The sequence below is a fragment of the Varanus komodoensis genome, unplaced genomic scaffold (genome assembly GCF_004798865.1).
Source record: "Varanus komodoensis strain SLA01 unplaced genomic scaffold, ASM479886v1 scaffold23, whole genome shotgun sequence".
NCBI classification, from domain to species: Eukaryota; Metazoa; Chordata; class Lepidosauria; order Squamata; family Varanidae; genus Varanus; species Varanus komodoensis.
Window position 1 is genome coordinate 18,849,994 of NW_025335627.1, and position 19,441 is coordinate 18,869,434.

General features: G+C 44.7%; 1 protein-coding gene across 2 annotated transcripts in view; it reads left to right on the forward strand.

Annotated features, from left to right (window-relative positions):
• Nucleotides 1-19,441, forward strand: part of LOC123024237 (collagen alpha-2(IV) chain-like) — a 238,633-nt gene that overhangs the window by 125,761 nt on the left and 93,431 nt on the right. For both annotated transcript variants that reach the window (XM_044431658.1, XM_044431659.1), the window contains exons 14-17: nucleotides 1,682-1,726; nucleotides 5,676-5,738; nucleotides 8,122-8,166; nucleotides 9,380-9,433. In XM_044431658.1, the coding sequence (XP_044287593.1) occupies nucleotides 1,682-1,726; nucleotides 5,676-5,738; nucleotides 8,122-8,166; nucleotides 9,380-9,433 (207 nt within the window). The remainder of the gene's footprint in view (nucleotides 1-1,681; nucleotides 1,727-5,675; nucleotides 5,739-8,121; nucleotides 8,167-9,379; nucleotides 9,434-19,441) is intronic.

The following is a 19,441-nucleotide window of genomic DNA, read 5'->3' on the forward strand; positions in this document are numbered from 1 at the left end:
TCTTTGCACAGAAATGCAAGAATATGAGCTTAGTAGCCCCATTGAGAGCATCTGGATTAATATAAACAGCAGAAGGAATAAAAGGAACACAGTGGTTGGAATCTATTACCAGCCATCTGGTCACGGAGGTGACAAGGATGAAATTTTTGAAAAGCAAATTGCCAGTATTTTGAAATTTTTGAAAATTTAAAATTTTTTTTGACAATTTAATTTTTGAAAAGCAAATTGCCAGTATTTGCCAAAGTTTTTAGTGGTAAACCAGAGCAGGGTGCCAGTCTGGTTTAATTATAGGTTGAAATTCCATAGCTGTTTTTTCTCTAAGATACAGTGTAGCCATGTTAATCAGTGCTTGTTTAAACACATTCATGAGAGATGTAGAATGGCTCAAAGAAAAGACTTAATATACAGAAAAATTCACTTATGTACGAAAAGGTATGAAAATGGTAGTTTAAGACACTGAATCACTCATATAAGCAATAAGTCTCCCAGATAGTGACTTACAATTTAGGCTCCGTTCACCCATACTTTCTTTGGTCTTTGAGTCCCTGCCTCCCATTGTGCATGTGCTGGGTGTCAATGTGCTGTATTAATATTTAGTATATTTAATTTACATTAATTTTTAAAATGTTATTTAATAAATATAAAAACCATTTCAATCCTCCATAAATTCAATATTCAACTTAATTTTCCCTCCCCATAATACAGAAAATATGTTAGTTCCTTCATGAACAACTTGTTCCATACTTTTTCAGAACCAGATCTCCAGTTCTGATATGTGATATCTTATCAATTTTAAAATACATTCTGTAATCAGTAAGTCACTGACCATGAATTGTGTTTTGTCTGTCTACCATTTTTAAGATAATTCACCAGTCACTTTGAATCATGCTTTCCTACAATAATTGTCCTTGCATATTCAATTACAGGAATGAAACTTCCTGCTGTTGGCTGTCTGTGTGGATGTTCTGAGGCAAAAGCACCTTTAAGAATTTGTTGTTTGTTTTAACAAATTTCTGTCCCTATCCTGAAAAGAGAGGTTTTGCAAATTGTTTTTCTAGTATGTAGTCCAAGTACAGTCTATTTGTACAAAATGCATTTTCTGCATAATTCCCTTCGCCAGATGTTCACTCTTCTCCAAATGTGCATGATATGACAAAGCCAAAAAATTATAGCAGCATGTTCTTCCATCAGAGAAATGAACTTCTTGATCAGGGTATATATATTGCTAAGCATATGTCTTGGTGCAGAGTTAGTCTGAACCCTGAGTTCCCTTGCAACAGTGAGGGTGGAGTGGAAACAGGTTGGAGAGCAGTGCAATTTGACTCTCAGTTTAAATAAAACTATTTTAATTGGTTATGTTATTTGCCAGTATCCTGGGAGAGATGTCCAAAGGAATTTAGGCTTCAGATTAGTCCTGTCACTAACTCTGATTCTTTTTGACCCCTCTATTTCACCTTTTTGAAGTTGCACTGGCAGTGGGGATATTTGCATATAACATTGAATATGACCTTGCACCATCACTGGTAACTCAGTGCCAGTGTATCTCCCAAATTTATTGGTGCAGAAAACTTACACCTAAGGGGTTCTATTTGGCATATACATATAAGATTGCACCTAAATTTAATTCTTGATTAATGTAAATATTTAAACATTAAAGGTTCTTTTTTATATACATCATTAGGGCATGAAAGGAACAAAAGGAATGAGGGGAGAAAATGGAATTCCGGTAAGTTCATAGAAATAAACTAAGCATAATTTCTCTTGTTATTAAACTCATCTGCAATATTTCAGCAGGAAGGTGATGAGTCCTTACATTCTGTTGCCTTAGGCATAGGAAAATTTTATAGGCACATATTTTATCAGAAGCCGTTTGCTTTTCTCCCCAGTTTTTCTGGCAGACAGTTCACATCATATCCCTGTGAAAAAAGGAAAGAAAAGGAAAATTCTGCCCCTGCCTTTTTCTTAGCATTATAATATCGATTTTGTTTATACAAAATTGGTTCCAAAAACAGGTTACTAGCAAGGAATAGTAGATGAAAAAAGGAAAACATGAGACAGAAGGAAAAGGTACAAATAACAGAGTTTGATGTGAGAGAATCTTTGATACTGTTCACTATGAATCAAGGCAAGCTGGACATGGTCAAACAGGAGATGACAAGACTGAACAACGACACAATGAACAGTGCAAAGAAATAGAAGAAAACAATAGAATAGAGAGGACCAGAGATCTCTTCAAGAAAATTGGAGATACAAAGGGAACATTTCATGCAAAAATGGGCATGATAAAGGACCAAAATGGCAGGGACCTAACAGAGGCAGAAAAGATTAAGAAGAGGTGGCAAAATTACACAGAAAACTATACAAGAAAGAGTTTAATGTCCCTGATATCCACGACAGGGTGGTCACTGACCTCTGAGCAACAACAAAGCTATTGGAGGTGACAGTATTCCAGCTGAGCTATTCAAATTCCTAAAATATGACGCAGTACTACACTTAATATGCCAGCAAATTTGGAAAACTCAACAGTGGCCATAGGATTGGAAAAGGTCAGTTTACATTCCAATCCCAAAGAAGGGCAATGCCAAAGAATGTTCGAACTACCTCACCATTGCACTCATTTCACATGCTAGCAAAGTTATGCTCAAAATCCTACAAGCTAGGCTTTAGCAGTATGTGGACCGAGAACTATCAGAAGTACAGGCAGGATTCCGAAGAGGCAGAGGAACTAGCGATCAAATTGCCAACATATGCTGGATCATGGATAAAGCTAGGAAGTTCCAGAAAAACATCTACTTCTTCATTGACTATGCTAAAGACTTTGATTGTGTAGATCACAGCAAATTGTGGCAAGTTCTTAGAGAGATGGGAGTACCAGACCATCTTAAGAAACATGTATGCAGGTCAAGAAGCAACAGTGAGAACTGGACATGGAACCACTGATTGGTTCAAAATTGAGAAAGGCGTTTGGCAAGGTTGTATACTGTCGCCTTGCCTTACATGCAGAGCACATCATGAGAAAGGTGGGGCTAGATGAATCACCAGTTGGAATTAAGATTGCTGGGAGAAATATCAACAACCTCAGATATGCAGATGATACCACTCTAATGGCAGAAAGTGAAGAGGAACTAAAGAGCCTCTTGATGCGGGTGAAGGAGAAGAGCACAAGCATTTGGCTTGAAATTCAACATTAAGAAAACTAAAATCATGGCAACTGGTCCTCTCACTTCCTGGCAGATAGATGGGGAAGAAATGGAGCTAGTGACAGATTCTATTTTCCTGGGCTCCAAGATAACCACGGATGGGGAGTGCAGCCAAGAAATTAAAAGACACTTGCTCCTTGGGAGGAAAGCTATGGCAAATTTAGACGACATACTAAAAAGCAGAGACATCACCCTACCAACAAAGGCTATGGTTTTCCCAATTGCAATGGCCGTGAGAAATGGACCATAAGGAAGGCTGAGCGCTGAAGAATTGAGACCTTTGAATTGTGGTGCTGGAGGAGACTCCTGCAAGTCCCTTGGACTGCAAGGAGATTCAACCAGTCAGTCTTAGAGGAGATCAATCCTGACTGCTCTTTAGAAGACCAGATACTGAAGATGAAACTCAAATACTTTGGCCACCTAATGAAAAGGAAGGACTCCCTGGAGGAGAGCCTAATGCTGGAAGCAATAGATGGCAAAAGAAGAAGGGGTCAGCAGAGAATGAGTTGGCTAGATGGAGTCACTGAAGCAGTAGGCGTGAGCTTAAGTGGATTCCGGAGGATGGTAGAGGACAGGAAGGCCTGGAGAAATGTTGTCCATGGGGTTGCAATGAGTCGGACACGACTTTGTGACTGACAACAACAACAAGGTATCAATACAAATATTTGCCGAGGGAATTAAAATCTGTCCAAACAGAAGACAGTGTGTTTTAACTATTATTATCCAATAACTATTAGTACCCCATAGGAACTAGCCAAGTAATATTTAAATCTAACAGTGATATGTTCCCCTTAAAAATATGGCTATTAAGTCAGCAACACAACATTCAGAACTTTTTCCAGATCTCCACAACATCTTTAAGCTGCAAGTATTGGATGCAACTGCCTTTCTGAATAGTTTCACCATAAACCTGCTATGATCTTTCATGTGAGTAGTTTGAGCTGTCCTCAATAAGGAGACCTGATTATTCAATGGGTGCATTTGCACATTGTGACAACCCACCTTGGCAGTTGGCAACTTACAGTGTGCCTTACTGATGATTGGGCTCATGTAGGTAATTCACTCCTCCCTCCCACTTCTTCCCACTGAGTTTTCCTACAGTTATCCCAGGGAGTTTGCAGCAGAACCAATGTGCATCGTTCCCACACCCTAGTCAAAATTGCAAGTCTTTTTCATTCACCACACCTGTTTTGCTCCTTTGACCATTTTTTTTCTCTTGAAAATGGAAAATGCAAACTTCAAATTGGTTGTCATAATTTCCAGTCATGCCAGCCTCTGCAGTTCCTACATCACCTTGCCCCTGAGACTCAGATCCTGTTCCTTCACCAGTCCACTCACGATTAGTTTTATTATTGGTTTCTGAGTGCCCAGATCCCCCCTCCCCAGATTAGTTTAAAGCTCTCCAGGCAAAACTGCTAAACCATTCCCGAAAGTCACTTTTCCCCTCCTGATGAGGTGCACCCCGTCCCTCTCCAGAAGTCCATCAGCAAGAAACTGGTTTCCATTGTCAAGGGACCTGACAGCAGGCCCTCAGCCAGTCATTCATCTCTGCAACCTTCCTCATGTCCATGGACATGCAAAAGTGAGGAAAAGGCCACCGGAATCTTCAGGTCCTTGAGTCTCTTTCTGAGAGCCTTGAAGTCCCAAGTGATGGCTGTTCTGGCTTGCAAGTGGAGACTGCTATTGGTCGTGGGAGCTGCTTTCCTGGTGGGTGCCCTGCAACCACGTGCCCACCAAGAATATAGCCTCCATCTCCACTGCTGAGCAGCATTTCTCTTTTGTGCCAGCTACAGCTGATCCTTTGGGGTGCTGCTGATGCAGAAGAAGGTTGCCAGTTGTGCAGCCAGGGCTCAACAACTGTTCATGGACTTCATCTTGGCTTGGCAGTCTTGGGAAGACCAAGCCAAGCACAAGAAGAAATCCATGAATACTTGGAGAGATTTCAACAGGGTTCATCCCATCCTTAACCCTGATCCATGGTCAAGATCCTCCTATGCTTGCTTAAAGTGCATTCCACTTGGCAAAGATTCAAAGCAATGTTTATTTAAAAGGATTCTATCCAATGTTTTCTACAATCCAGAACAGACTTCTTAAAGATGCTGGAATTGTGTCTTTACGTGACTGTGAGGGACATGTGTGTATATCTTAAGCATGTATTTGTCCTGTTCGCATATGAAGGGGTGGTGAGAGTCTACTTCTTACACAACAGTAAGCACATGAGAAAAAGGAGTAAAACTGTTTTGACTTTGATACATTCCACAGGTACTCCATCAATTATGTAATTTTCTTCCTTCCTGGCTTATTTCTAACACTGAAGCTGAGCTAGAGAAAAACTGCCAAAAAGTAGTGAGATGAAGTGGGAGAAGAAACTGCATTTCTTTTTCTTCTTCCATGTGCAAATTTTGGTTACTCATTTTGTTACTGTACTATATGTAGTTATTACACTTAATTAGAGCGAAAGTTTTTTTTCCGTAGGGTTTTCATGCACCTTTTGCAGAAAAGGGAGAAGAAGGAGTGCCCGGCTTTGCAGGACAAAGAGTGAGTATACAGTCAAAATCAAGATGGAATTCTTTGCCATTGTCCCCATTATGATATTTTCTCCATATTTTCTCTTGTGACTATCAGGAACAGTCACAAGAAGATATGGCATGCTGGGTGCTATAGATCTCAACAGCACTTGTAATCAGTACTTTCTTTTGGGTGATTTTGGTGGTTTTACTCATGTTGAGGTGGTCTAACAGAGCACCATATTTAGCATCAGAAATGAATGGGACATATTATGGAATGTAGTATTTTAAATTGTGTGGGTTGGGTTTGTGGTGAGCTGGTAGGTGCATGTTCTTGTACAGAGATACCAAAACAGGGAAATCTGGGTCATTGGAACTTGACAGATCCTCTTGATCACTTCTGATTCAATAATGGGAATAGGCTGAGTCAGGGTTTTGTCTCTAAGGCAGACTACAATTTGTGCTTATTTTGCAATGCTAATAAAATTGCACAAACAAACACCCAAGCATATGGATCTAGCATAATATGTACAAAATTAGCAGATGTTTGCCTGCTCAGTGCCACTTGGACGCAGGACTTTCTTTTTCCTTTGGAAAGATAAGGGAGTGAAGGAAGAAGGAGAAGGTAGGAGGAGGAAAGGGAAGAAGAAGCTATAGGTATTTAGGGGATGGAGGAAGGAAGTAGAAGTGATGAGGAGGAAGGAAAGATGAGGAAGGGAAGACATAAGGAGGGAAGAAGTGGAGGAAATCCTGATTTAATTTAGGTGAAGGAAATCCCATGTGGAATCTGACTGAACACAATTGAGAGCCCATTATCGGGCCTATGCTGTGGCAGTGGGTTCCTAAAATAGTTGTACATCAAGGTAGGGGGACCAAAATGTCCCTACGCTTGACTTTTGCTTCCTTTAGAATTGGGAACTCAAGTGTGACATGGTCACATTCATCCAAAGTTCCCATAAGTTGCCACATTGTCCACTATGTCTTCCCTGTTGGTTAGTATCAAGTAAAGGATAGCCATTTCTCTTGTTTCTTCCTCCACTTTCTGTTGGAGGAAGTTATCAGCAGCATCAATCAGAAGCATCAATCAGAAGGCCATTTGGGCTGCTGTACTTGTTGCAGAAGATTGAGCTCCTTCCGCATTGCACAGAGCTCAATTTCTGGCAAACACAAGACTGGAGTCTAGGAGCCAAGGCCAGGGAACCCAAATAGAACCCTCCCACATCCCTAGCCTATCCTTGAGGCTCCTATACCACCTGAGCATTTCCCTTCAGGAGAGAGGTTTCTGCAAATCACTTCTCCCTCTCCTGTTAGGTTCCTAAAGAAGGCTGCTTGTTTCCATCTCTGCAAGGTCAAAGTTATAGCTGGATGGGGAAGATGGGTTGATTGCCACATGCATTCCCCTGAGAACTTTGATGGAGATATGATCACACTGGTCTTGGTGTTCACCCCACTGACTAGGCCCCAAACCTTTCAAGACCACTGTTGATCAAATTCTGACTATGCACTAGAAAATGCACTGTTTTATCAATATTGAGCTCTTAATGCTGGGTTTGTACAACATGGCAACTAATCATGAGCACAACCTGAGGAAAAAGCCATAGGTTGTCTGGGTGGCTTGTTGCCCTCATCTTGCAGGAGTTAGCTGTTGTGTTGTACTACAAACCCAGTCATCAGTTACATCCAGCAACAATTGCTATTCAAGCCAAGAGGAAATGCCGGTTCACATTTTCATATTAAAAGCAAGTATGTGTCCCCTTTCAAACATTTTTGCCCATACCCCATATTTGCCCCTTTGTGTTCAAAATCTAAAGTTTGCAGATTTTATTTAAGTTTGGTCACTGATAATTTCTACAGATATGCCAAATTGGTGACAGTAGTTTCCACGATGAGAATTAACATAGAAAATACTTTTTACAGAATGAGCAAACAAAAAGCATGTTTTTATTGGGTGCTTATTTTAGTCTAGTCTGGATTATTTCTCTCTACATGTGGTGGGGAGTGAGATTTTTTCAGATTCTCCATTCTCTGGATATGACTGTTCCATTTCCAGCACTTCTTCAGGTGTAATGTCTGAATAAGGTTCATACACATTTAATCTACTGTTGGCCCAAATTTGTTCTGGATAGGGTCTGTCTGTTCAAATGTTTTATCTACAGGCAGGCATCTGGGAATTTTGGTGGTGGGGCATGGTATAGTGGGAACGTGTGATCTTAATTCCCTATCTTGATTAGGGAGAAGATAAGGGGAAATAACACCTGAATTGGGCCGTTTAAATTAGGTACCTTGTTTTGAAGATTTCAGACTTAGCAAAACATACTCTAAGAAGTAAAAGATGTTTAAAATTCAGGTACATTTAGCAATTCTACTATTCTATTCTAACATTGTTCCTTTTCAATGTCACCATGCTTTTATAGGGTTTACCAGGAATCAATGGTCTAAAAGGAGCTGAAGGGGATGCAGTAAGTATGCAATCTCAGATTGTGGCTTGGGCCCTAAAATAGATTGATCTAAGGAAGTAGATGGAAGGAAAGTTTCCTGTCCCCTCTTTCTCCTTGCAGCCCTCTTTGCTCCTTAAAAACCTTCTCTGAAGAATCAAGAGTTCTCTGAAACCATATTGGAAGGCTGATAGAAGTAAGAGAATCACCTGAAATTAAGTGGATTGTAAAATCAACAAAAGGAAAACTGCCCCTGCCGTTCAGATTTATAATCTAAAGACACAATACAAAATAGAAAAGGGAAGGAGGTAAGAAGAGGAAAACAAACAAATGCAGGCACCCATTCTTAAATTTATATAGCAGTTCTGGCAATGACCAGCTAGAAAAGAAATGTATTTTCAATGCTGGACAGCATGTTCAAAACAGAAGACAGAGCAGAAGTACACAAATGGTAGAAGTTTACTCAAGAAATAAAGATGAGGAACAGGACATGGAAGATATGACTGGGGGAGAAGAGGTGTTTTGACAGAATCTTGGAATTACTTTGCTTATTGCATCAGTTATTTTTAAAGCAAAGATGGTAGGCAGGGGTTCGTCTCTGGACCACAGTCCAATCTTGACTGCCAGACCTAAGAATCTAGACCGTAAAGGTCTCTGCAGGCCACACATCCTTTTCCCATGCCACCTTAGCATCTGAGTGAAGCTCCAGCTGCCACATACAAGTCAGCTTTCCAAATTCCTCCTGACCACCAGTCTTTCCCTCCCTCATTCCCTGCAAAAGCAAGGAGAACAAGAGAGACATTAGAGGGAACCAAACAAACAAGAACAGAAAGCCAGATACAGAGTATGCACCCAGACCATAGAAAGATTTCTAGTAGTGCACTTTCTGGTGGCATGTGTGCAGGAAAATGAGGGAGGTCTCTGACCATGAGGCAGGCAACTGTAGATACTAGACTAGCCTCCCTCCAGTCTCTCTTATTTCTTCTCTATCCTCTTAGGGAAGAAGAGTGTTTCCTGAAAGTTTTGTGCACTCAGAGGAGAAAGACACTAGGAGCAGATGCATGTGTGTGTGTGCATGGATGTTTGTCTATGCATGCCCACTCTAGCCCTGCCCATTTTGTCTCTGTCCAGACTGAGTGTTGAAATGTGGAAGCCCTGGATGAGAAAAACTGGACCTCAATAGGAAAAAATGTTCTCCATCTTTGTTTCAAAGCAGACATTTTGATTTGTATTTCAGGGTATCTCAGGCCATGATGGCATCCCTGGTATCCCTGGTCAAAAAGGAATACAGGTATTTCATTAATTTAATTAGTTGCTTGAGTACTAAATAAGTCTTACTGATTACTGTGATAGAACCAATAATAAAAATGGCCCATTTTAGATTCAGTGTTTCTCTGATCACTACCCCAAACATAATACCATACTGGAGGCATGAAAGTCCTTTTGTTGTTGATAGTTCTGAAGTTGCATCTGCCCATTGTGACCCCATCGACAACATTCCTCCAGGCCTCCACCATCCCCCATTGTCCACGTAAGCTCACACCAACTGCTTCAGTGACTCCATCTAGCCATCTCATTCTCTGCCACCCACTTCTTCTTTTGCTGTCAATTGATCCTAGCATTAGGCTCTTCTGCAGTGACTCCTTCCTTCTCATTAGGTGGCAAAAGTATTTGAGTTTCATCTTCAACATCTGGCCTTCTAAAGGGCAGTCAGGGTTAATCACCTCTAAGACTGACTGGTTTGATCACCTTGCAGTCGAAGGGACTCGCAGGAGTCTTCTCCAGCACCACAATTCAAAGGCCTCAATTCTTCAGCGCTCAGCCTTCCTTATGGTCCAGCTTTCACAGCCATACATTGCAACTTAGAAAACCATAGATTTGACTATATGCACATTTCTTTCCTATCTGTTTGCCAGGAAGTGATAGGACCAAATGCCATGATCTTAGTTTTCTTAATGTTGAGTTTCAAGCCAACTTCTGTGCTCTCCTCCTTCACCTGCATCAAGAGGCTCTTTAGTTCAACTTCATTTTCTGCCATTAGAGTGGTATCATCTGCATATCTGAGGTTGTTATTTCTCCCAGCAATCTTAATTCCAACTTGTGATTCATCTAGCCCCACCTTTCTCATGATGCACTCTGCATATAAGTTAAATAGGCAGGATGACAGTATACAGCCTTGCCAAACTCCTTTCTCAGTTTTGAACCAATCAGTGGTTCCATGTCCAGTTCTCACAGTTGCTTCTTGACCTGCGTATTGGTTTCTCAAGAGACAAATAAGATGGCCTATTCTATTGTTTTCTTCTATTTCTTTACACTGTTCATTTAAGAAGACATTCTTATCTCTTCTAGCTATTCTCTGGAATTCAGCATTTAATTGGGTGTATCTTTCTCTTTATCCCTCACCTTTTGCTTCCCTTCTTTCCTCAGCTATTTGAAAGGTTTCTCAGACAGCTATTTTACTTTCTTGCATTTCTTTTTCTTTGGGATGGTTTTAGTTGCTACCTCTTGTACAATGTTGCAAACCTCTGTCCATTGTTCTTCAGGTACTCTGTCTATCAGATCTAATTCCTTAAATCTTTGTGTCACCTCTACTGTACATTCATCAGGAATAAAATTTAGACGTCGCAGCGAGATGGCTGTGGAGAACGGGGATCCTGTACTTCACGTTGAAATCTGTTCCACAGAGGGCCCTGGGAGGCCCATCCAAGCCCTGTTCGGGCAGGCATTAGAAGCCCGAGCATACTTCGGCCTGGTGGGGGGCGGCGGTCCCCCACCTGCCGGGAGAAATTCGGGGAAATTCTCAATGAACGGAGAGAGAGGGGTGCACCCCCCCCCCACAAGCTGCTGGCACCGGTTTACTAGCGAAGAAAAAAGAAGCTTAAAAGTGGGCATCGGACCTGCTGGGTGAGCATTTAAATCTTTCAAAATGCGGCTCATGAAAGAACCTATGAAATAATCAGTCTGAAGAACAAAAGAAAGGCCCTCTTGATGGAGGGAGGAAACTTCTCCGGGAGACTGAAATCTCCCATAATTACTGTGTTCCTCCCCTGAGATATCCTTAGAATCTGGTCTGTCAGGACATCATCCAGGGTCTCAAGTTGACCTGGAGGACGATAACATACCCCCACTGTCAGGCCTCTTTCCCTGGCAAAACCCCTAAGTTTCACCCAGACTTCCTCTACCGAATCCCCATCTGTGCTGCATTCTATCTCACTGCATCCTATCCCTTCCCTGACGTATAAAGCCATGCCCCCACCCCTCTTTCCTTTCCTGTCCTTTCTAAAAAGGTGATACCCTTCTATGTTCACGTTCCAGACTTGCCTTTCATCCCACCAAGTTTCTCTGATTCCCACCAGATCATACCCTCCTATTTCCAGGAGAGCTTCAAGCTCTTCCTGCTTATTACCCATGCTCCTAGCACTGGTGTACATGTACTTCAACTTCTTCCCATCGCTTCCTTTCTTTGGAGTCCCCAGCCTCCTCCTTCCTCCCATCCTCCCTGATACCTGGCCCCTCCCTTTAGGAGTCCTGTCAGTCCCTGCAGTATCTCTAAAACCCTGCTCCCAGAGCCCTGATCCTCCCCCCACACTTGTCCAGTGCAGACACATTACTAGGGGGCCTGAACCCCCCCCCCAGCTCAGTTTAAAGTCTTCCAGACAAAGCTCGCTAGAGCATCTCCAAAGGACCTTTTCCCCATCCTCGTGAGGTGCAACCCGTCCCTTGCCAGAAATCCATTGGCAAGAAAACGAGTGCCGTGGTTGAGGAACCCGAAGCGTTCCTTCTGGCACCACACCCTAAGCCAGTCGTTCACCTCGGAGGCCCTCCTGTCCCTTCCTGGCCCAAATCCTCGGACAGGTAAGATTGACAAGAAGGCCACTTGGGCCTTCAGCTCCCTGAGTTTCTTCCCCAAGGCCTCAAAGTCCCTGGTGGTCCCAACCACACCCTGCCTGGCCACATTGTTTGTGCCCACATGGATCACCATGAGCGGCTGGTGACCCCCAGACCGAACAAGACGCTCCACTCTGTCCTTCACATGCCAGATGCATGCGCCCGGCAGGCAGCAAACCTCCCTTGTCTCCGGGTTGGGGCGGCACACTGCCGCCTCAGTGCCCCTCAGCAGGGAGTCCCCAACAACAATCACCTGCTGCTGTACCTTCCTGGTGCTGGTGGTCGGCCGTGCCCTGGCCCTTGCCTCTCCTGCAGTGGCCCCCTTGCCGCTTGACGTCTCAGGCTGGGGGTCCTGCTGGTCCCCCGAGGCCTCATCAGCCCCAGCCTCCCCAAGTGGAGAGAACCTCTTTCCCAGCTCCAGATTGGTGCCAGGAGAAGGAAGAGGCCATGCTGGCCTCCTCCTCCTGTGGGTGACATACCTCCATGTCTCCGCAGCTACTCCTCCCGTGGCCTCTCCCTCAACCCTCTGTCCAGAAGGGGGCTGCTCCAGGGGGGCCTGGAGAGCTCTCTCGGCCCTCAGGCACCTCACCTCCTCTTCTAGCAGGGTCACCATCTTGCACCGAGGGCAAGTGTATCCCTGCCTCTCTTGGGGGAGAAGGGCGAACATGTCGCAGCTGTCACAGCGGACAACAACACCCATGACTCCTGCCAAGGCCATCTCCTGGTCTGCCATTGGTATCCCTTCCAAGACCCTACCTTGGTCCCCTGCCTTGTTTGTCCTGCAGTTCCTCTCACTCGCCCAGTTCTCCCAGGCAAAAACCCACTCACACACACACACACACAAGGATAAAATACACTTAAACTGGAAGAAAAACAAAGCACAGCACAGCACAAACAAAAAAAACAAAGAAACAATCAAACCTCTGTGTCTCAGGGAAGGGAGTCTCCGGACAGCCCGGGCCGCAGCTAAGGGACACAGACAAGGGACGACGCCTTAGCAGTCCCTCAGGCCGGTGGCCCCACCTGTCTGCTTCCTCCTGGCTGCTCTAACCTCTCTGGCCCCACCCCCCTTCCTCTCTGCTGTTCCTGGCCCTCTGCTCCCCTGCCCAGCTCCTACCTTGCCTTCGCTAGTCCCCTGGCCACTCAGCATTCTCTCCCAGCCTGTGCCTTTGCTGCTCTGCCAAGAGGCAGGACATGCTCCAATGGAGCAAAGCTCAGGGAGCCAAGGTTCCATTTGGATGCCAGGAAGCACTTCCTGACAGTCAGGACCCCAAGGGTGTGGAATGGGCTTCCACAAGAGGTCGTTGAGGCCCTATCGGTGCGGGTGTTCAATGATAGACTGGACGTCCACATGGTTGGCATGTCGTGAGCGGAGCCAGCTGGTGCCGGAGGTCAGACTAGATGGCCAGGGAGGCCCCTTCTGACTCGCTCTGTTTCTATGTTTCTCCCTGTGGAGTTCAAGCGGTGACGAATCTAGGGGAGATTAAGTGAAACTGGGGAAATTTGAGACTTGGAAGAGAAGAGGTTTTTTTTTTTAATGTTTAATCTCCCCAAGGGCGAAGAATTAAATTTGAATTTATTGTATATTAATTGTTTGAAAAAGTTCTCTTTCTGTTTCATTTCTATATATACGGAGATTTGATTGTTCCAGTTTCTGCAGCAAATAATCTTTTGCTGCCACCCTGTGGTCATTTTATCCTTTAACAGATACATTGTTTGCCAAAAAAATTTTTTTCTTTTTTTTCTCTCTCTGTGATTTTTTGCTGCTAGTTAGTGGCCATTTAGTACCACAGCAGGTTATTCAATTAAACTCTTCACTTTCATCATGGAAAAAATTCACCCATCCTCTGCTTCCCAAAGCCCAACACATCAGTTAAAAACTGTGGATTTGGGAAAATCCCTAAAAGACATACAAACAACACTTTTGGCAATACAAGCATCTCTAACTTCTCAAGTGTCTGTGCAAAATGCTATACAAGAATTTGCTTTGGAACAAAGGAAAGGATTGATAAATTGAATAGTCATATGTTGAAGATAATGAATCAACTTGCAGGTTCCTGTATGAAAATAAAACAAAATGAACAAAAGACACAAGAGGTGAAAAAGAAGGTTGATGATTCTGATAAGAAAATTGAAAAGATGGATCAAGAGACTCAACATCTAACACAAATAAGTCATTATGGGATTCAGTTGCTTTATTGGAGAGGTTTCAGAATACACCAGAAGCAAAAAATAAAAACCTAAGTGGTTTAATAAACATTATGCTAGCAGATGCTCCTGCTTTGGAAAAGGAAGAGATTGATAAACAGCTTGATCTGGTTTATGGAGTCAACTTAAGCTATGTTAGAATTCATACATTTCTGAGGGAGAATGGATAATACTCTAAGGGAATTTTATATCTTGAAGGGCATGATTTACAAACGGGATGGCATGCTTATATGTGGTAAGGGTATTGACATTTCTTGGTGGCAAAAGTTCAAATACGAACAAGATATGTGAAGACTATAGAATATATGATTTTATAAAGGAATTAGCAACATTTGATTAAATTATTTTAAAATCAGATGAAAGAATGGTTAAATGATTGTATAACTTTCTTTTGGGCATAAAAATGAAAGATGAAATGAGTTAAGGGAACTATGATAATATGGGCATAAAATGTTGGATATAACATTGAGTTATAGAAACGGCAAAAGCTGTGGGAAAGAAATATTAAGGTAATCTTAGCAACTTCACATAAAGAAAACCTATATAAATGTTTTATAGTTAGACAGACAGACAGACAGACAGACGTAAATGTTTTTTAGATAGTTTTTATCGCTAAATAGATTAGCAAAAATGTTCTCAAATATGTCAAATACATGTTGGAAATGTAAACACAAATTTAAACCTGAAGACTTTTCTCTTTTTTGTTATTAGATATTATTCTTAATGATTTTGATAAATAAGCTATATATTGGATCTTACATGTAATTACTGTGGTGAGGATTCTATTTGTTCATTATTGGAGGAGTGAAGAGCCACGCACCAAAGAGTTGATCTTAGAAAGACTTTGAATTGCATGGAAAGGAACAGATTGATCTTGCCTCTGAAGGAGAAGGAGGACGCATATTTCGACCAAACTTGGAACTCTTTTTATTATCAGTTAGAGAAACGGGACTATACGTAGATTCGAATATGGCTACTGACTGTTAAAATGAGGAAGATGTCAGCCCAGTATGTCCGATGTCTTAAATAACTGTTTTTAATATTAGATTGTAGGAAAAAATAATAACATTTTTTTAAAACAAAAAGGAATATGATTTAGGTCACACCTGAGTGGCCTAGTGCTTTTCCCTACTTTCTTCAGTTTAAGCCTGAATTTTGCAACAAGAAGCTCATGATCTGAGCCACAGTCAGCTCCTGGTCGTGTTTTTACTGACTGTATAGAGCTTCTCCATCTTTGGCTGCAGAGCACATAGTATGATTTCTGTGTTGGCCGTCTGGTGATGTCCATGTGTAGAGTCGTCTCTTGGGTTATTGGAAAACATAGAAACAGAACAAGTCAGAAGGGGTCTCCCGAGCCATCTAGTCTGACCTCCGGCACCAGCCGGCTCCGCTCACGACATGCCCACCATGTGGACATCCAGCCTATCCTTGAACACCCACACTGATGGGGCCTCAATGACCTCTTGTGGAAGCCCATTCCACACCCTCGGGGTCCTAACTGTCAGGAAGTGCTTCCTGGCATCCAAATGGAACCTTGGCTCCCTGAGCTTTGCTCCATTGGAGCGTGTCCTGCCTTCCTCTGCAGGGAAGAACAGGTCTCTACCCATCTCCATGTGACATCCCCTCACATACCTGTATGTCGCCAACATATCCCCTCTCAGTCTCCTCTTCTCCAGGCTGAAGAGACCCAGTTCCCTCAGTCTCGCCTCATACCCCATCCCCTGCAAACCGGCCACCAACCTTGTGGCCCTATGCTGCACTGACTCCAACCAGGCTATATCCTTTCTGTAATGAGGGGCCCAAAACTGAACACAATACTCCAGTTGCGGGTGCACCAGAGTTGTGTACAGTGGTAATAATACCTCTCTTGATCTAGAAGCCACATTTCTGGCTATGCAACCAAGGGTGGTGTTTGCTCTCTTGACCACCGCATCACACTGCTGACTCACGTTTAGCCTGCAGTCAACCAGTACCCCGAGGTCCCTTTCACAAGTCCCTCTCCAGCCACTTGTCACCTAACCTGTACTTATGACACCTATTCCTATGCCCCAAGTTCAAGACCTTGAACTTATCCACATTGAACGCCATCCTGTTGTCTCCTGCCCACTTCCATAGTCTCTCCAGATCCTTTTGGATCTGGAGTACCTGCCCATCAGTTGTGGCCACTGCTCCAGTTTTAGCATCATCTGCGAATTTGATCAGCAGACTGTTCACCCCTTCTTCCATGTCATTAATGAAAAGATTAAATAGGATCAGCCGCAGGACAGAGCCCTGGGGGACCCCACTTGTCACTGGCCGTTATCCCTATGATTCCCCGTTAATGGTTACCATCTGCTTTCGGTCAGTCAACCATGCCCTAATCCACCGGACAGTGCTTTGGTGTATCCCAAAACTCCTCAGTTTCTCCACCAGGATATCATGGGGCACTTTGTCAAAGGCCTTGCTGAAATCCAGGTATACAACATCCCCTGCATCCCCTCCTTCTAGCCATCTCGAAACCTTGTCATAGAATTCCACAAGGTTTGTCTGGCAGGACCTGTTTTTGCGGAAGCCATGTTGTGTGGCTGTCAGCCTCCCTTCCCTATCTAGCATCACTAGATCTCTCTCTATTATGAGCCTTTCCATTGTTTTTCCTACAATGGACGTAAGGCTAACTGGTCTTTAATTCCCCATGTCCTTTCTACTACCCTTTTTGAAAATTGGTACCACTGATGCCACAATCCAGTCCTCTGGAACTTCACCCGTTTTCCACGAGGTCTCAAAAATGGAGGCCAGCGGGCATGAGAGAACCCCTGCCAACTCTCTAAGTACTCTCGTGTGTAACCCATCAGGGCGTGGCACTTTAGCAATGCCCTGAGGAGCCCCTCGACTTCAAGGGAGGTGACTCTAATCTGTGCCCCTAACTCCCCAGCCTCATCTAATCTCCTATGTGGATATCCCCCGTCCTCCTTTGGGGAAAACACAGAGGCAAAACAGTCATTTAGCATCTGTGCCTGTTCCCTCATATCAGTCACTGGATCTCCTTCCTCCTTATTTAGTGGTCCCACCACTTGTCTCCACTTCCTCTTCCTATTTACATGCTGAAAGAAGCCCTTTTTGTTGCTCTTGATATTCTTGGCAAGTCTCAACTCGTAATCAGCCTTAGCCTTGTAAAGAATCCTGCAACAGTCCTCCTCCTCCCGGTATACCCTTTTGTCTATTTCCCCAGTACCCATTTCCTACAGAGGTTCCTCTTTTGTCTAATCCCTCTAACCACCTCTTTTCGCATCCATGACGGCACTCTCCTCCACCTCCCCACCTTACTGACTAGAGGTATCGTCAAGGCTTGGGCCTCCAAGACCTCCCTTTTGAGTGCTATCCATCCCTCCTCAACTCACTTACCTTCCAGTAACCCATCCCAGGAGACCTTCCCCACTCTGGCCTTCAGTTGGCCAAAGTTGGCCCTCTTGAAGTCCCAGCTTCTAGTGCTCGACCTGCTGCACGTCCCCAGTCCTGATCTCAAAGCAAAGAATGGAGTGATCACTCGCATCCAGAGCTCCCCCAATCTGTACCTCATCTATCAACTTCTCCCTGTTGGTCAAGACCAAGTCAAGAATGTTCCCCCACTCGTCGCCTCTCGGACCCTGTGTGAAAAACCCTCCTTCTATAGCTTCTAGGAAGCGACGTGACCCGGCTGTCATCACTGAGTGAGTCTCCCAAGTAATATCCAGGATATTGAAATCTCCCGTAATTACTGTGTCTCTCCCCCGAGATATCCTTAGAATCTGGCCTGTCAGGACATCATCCAGGGTCTCAAGTTGACCTGGAGGGTGATAACATACCCCCACTGTCAGGTCTCTTTCCCTGGCAAAACCCCTAAATTTCACCCAGACTGCCTCTACCGAATCCCCATCTGTGCTGCATTCTGTCTCACTGCATCCTATCCCTTCCCTGATGTATAAAGCCACGCCCCCACCTCTCTTTCCCTTCCTGTCTTTTCTAAAAAGGTGATACCCTTCTATGTTCACGTTCCAGACTTGCCTTTCATCCCACCAAGTTTCTCTGATTCCCACCAGATCATACCCTCCTATTCCCAGGAAAGCTACCTCAACTCCTTCCCACTGCTTCCTTTCCTTGGAGTCCCCAGCCTCCTCCTTCCTCCCATCCTCCCTGATACCTGGCCCCTCTCTGTAGGAGTCCTGTCAGTCCCTGCAGTATCTCTAAAACCCTACTCCCAGAGCCCTGATCCTCCTCCCACACTTGTCCAGTGCAGACACATTCCTGGGGTGTCTGAACCCCCCTCCCCAGCTCAGTTTAAAGTCTTCTGGACGAAGCTCACTAGAGCATCTCCAAAGGACCTTTTCCCCATCCTCGTGAGGTGCAACCCGTCCCATACCAGAAGTCCATTGGCAAGAAAACGAGTGCCATGGTCGAGGAACCTGAAGCGCCACACCCTAAGCCAGTCTGGCACCACACCCTAAGCCAGTCGTTCACCTCGGAGGCCCTCCTGTCCCTTCCTGGCCCAAATCCCCGGATAGGTAAGATTGACAAGAAGGCCACTTGGGCCTTCAGCTCCCTGAGTTTCTTCCCCAAGGCCTCAAAGTCCCTGGTGGTCCCAACCACACCCTGCCTGGCCACATCGTTTGTGCCCACATGGATCACCATGAGCGGCTGGTGACCCCCAGACCGAACAAGACGCTCCACTCTGTCCTTCACATGCCGGATGCATGCGCCCAGCAGGCAGCAAACCTCCCTTGTCTCCGGGTTGGGGCGGCACACTGCCGCCTCAGTGCCCCTCAGCAGGGAGTCCCCAACAACAATCACCTGCTGCTGTACCTTCCTGGTGCTGGTGGGCGGCCGTGCCCTGGCCCTCGCCTCTCCTGCAGTGGCCCCCTTGCCGCTTGACGTCTCAGGCTGGGGGTCCTGCTGGTCCCCGGAGGCCTCATCAGCCCCAGCCTCCCCAAGTGGAGAGAACCTCTTTCCCAGCTCCAGATTGGTGCCAGGAGAAGGAAGAGGCCATGCTGGCCTCCTCCTCCTGTGGGTGACATACCTCCATGTCTCCGCAGCTACTCCTCCCGTGGCCTCTCCCTCAACCCTCTGTCCAGAAGGGGGCTGCTCCGGGGGGGCCTGGAGAGCTCTCTCGGCCCTCAGGCACCTCACCTCCTCTTCTGGCAGGGATACACTTGCCCTCGGTGCAAGATGGTGACCCTGCTAGAAGAGGAGG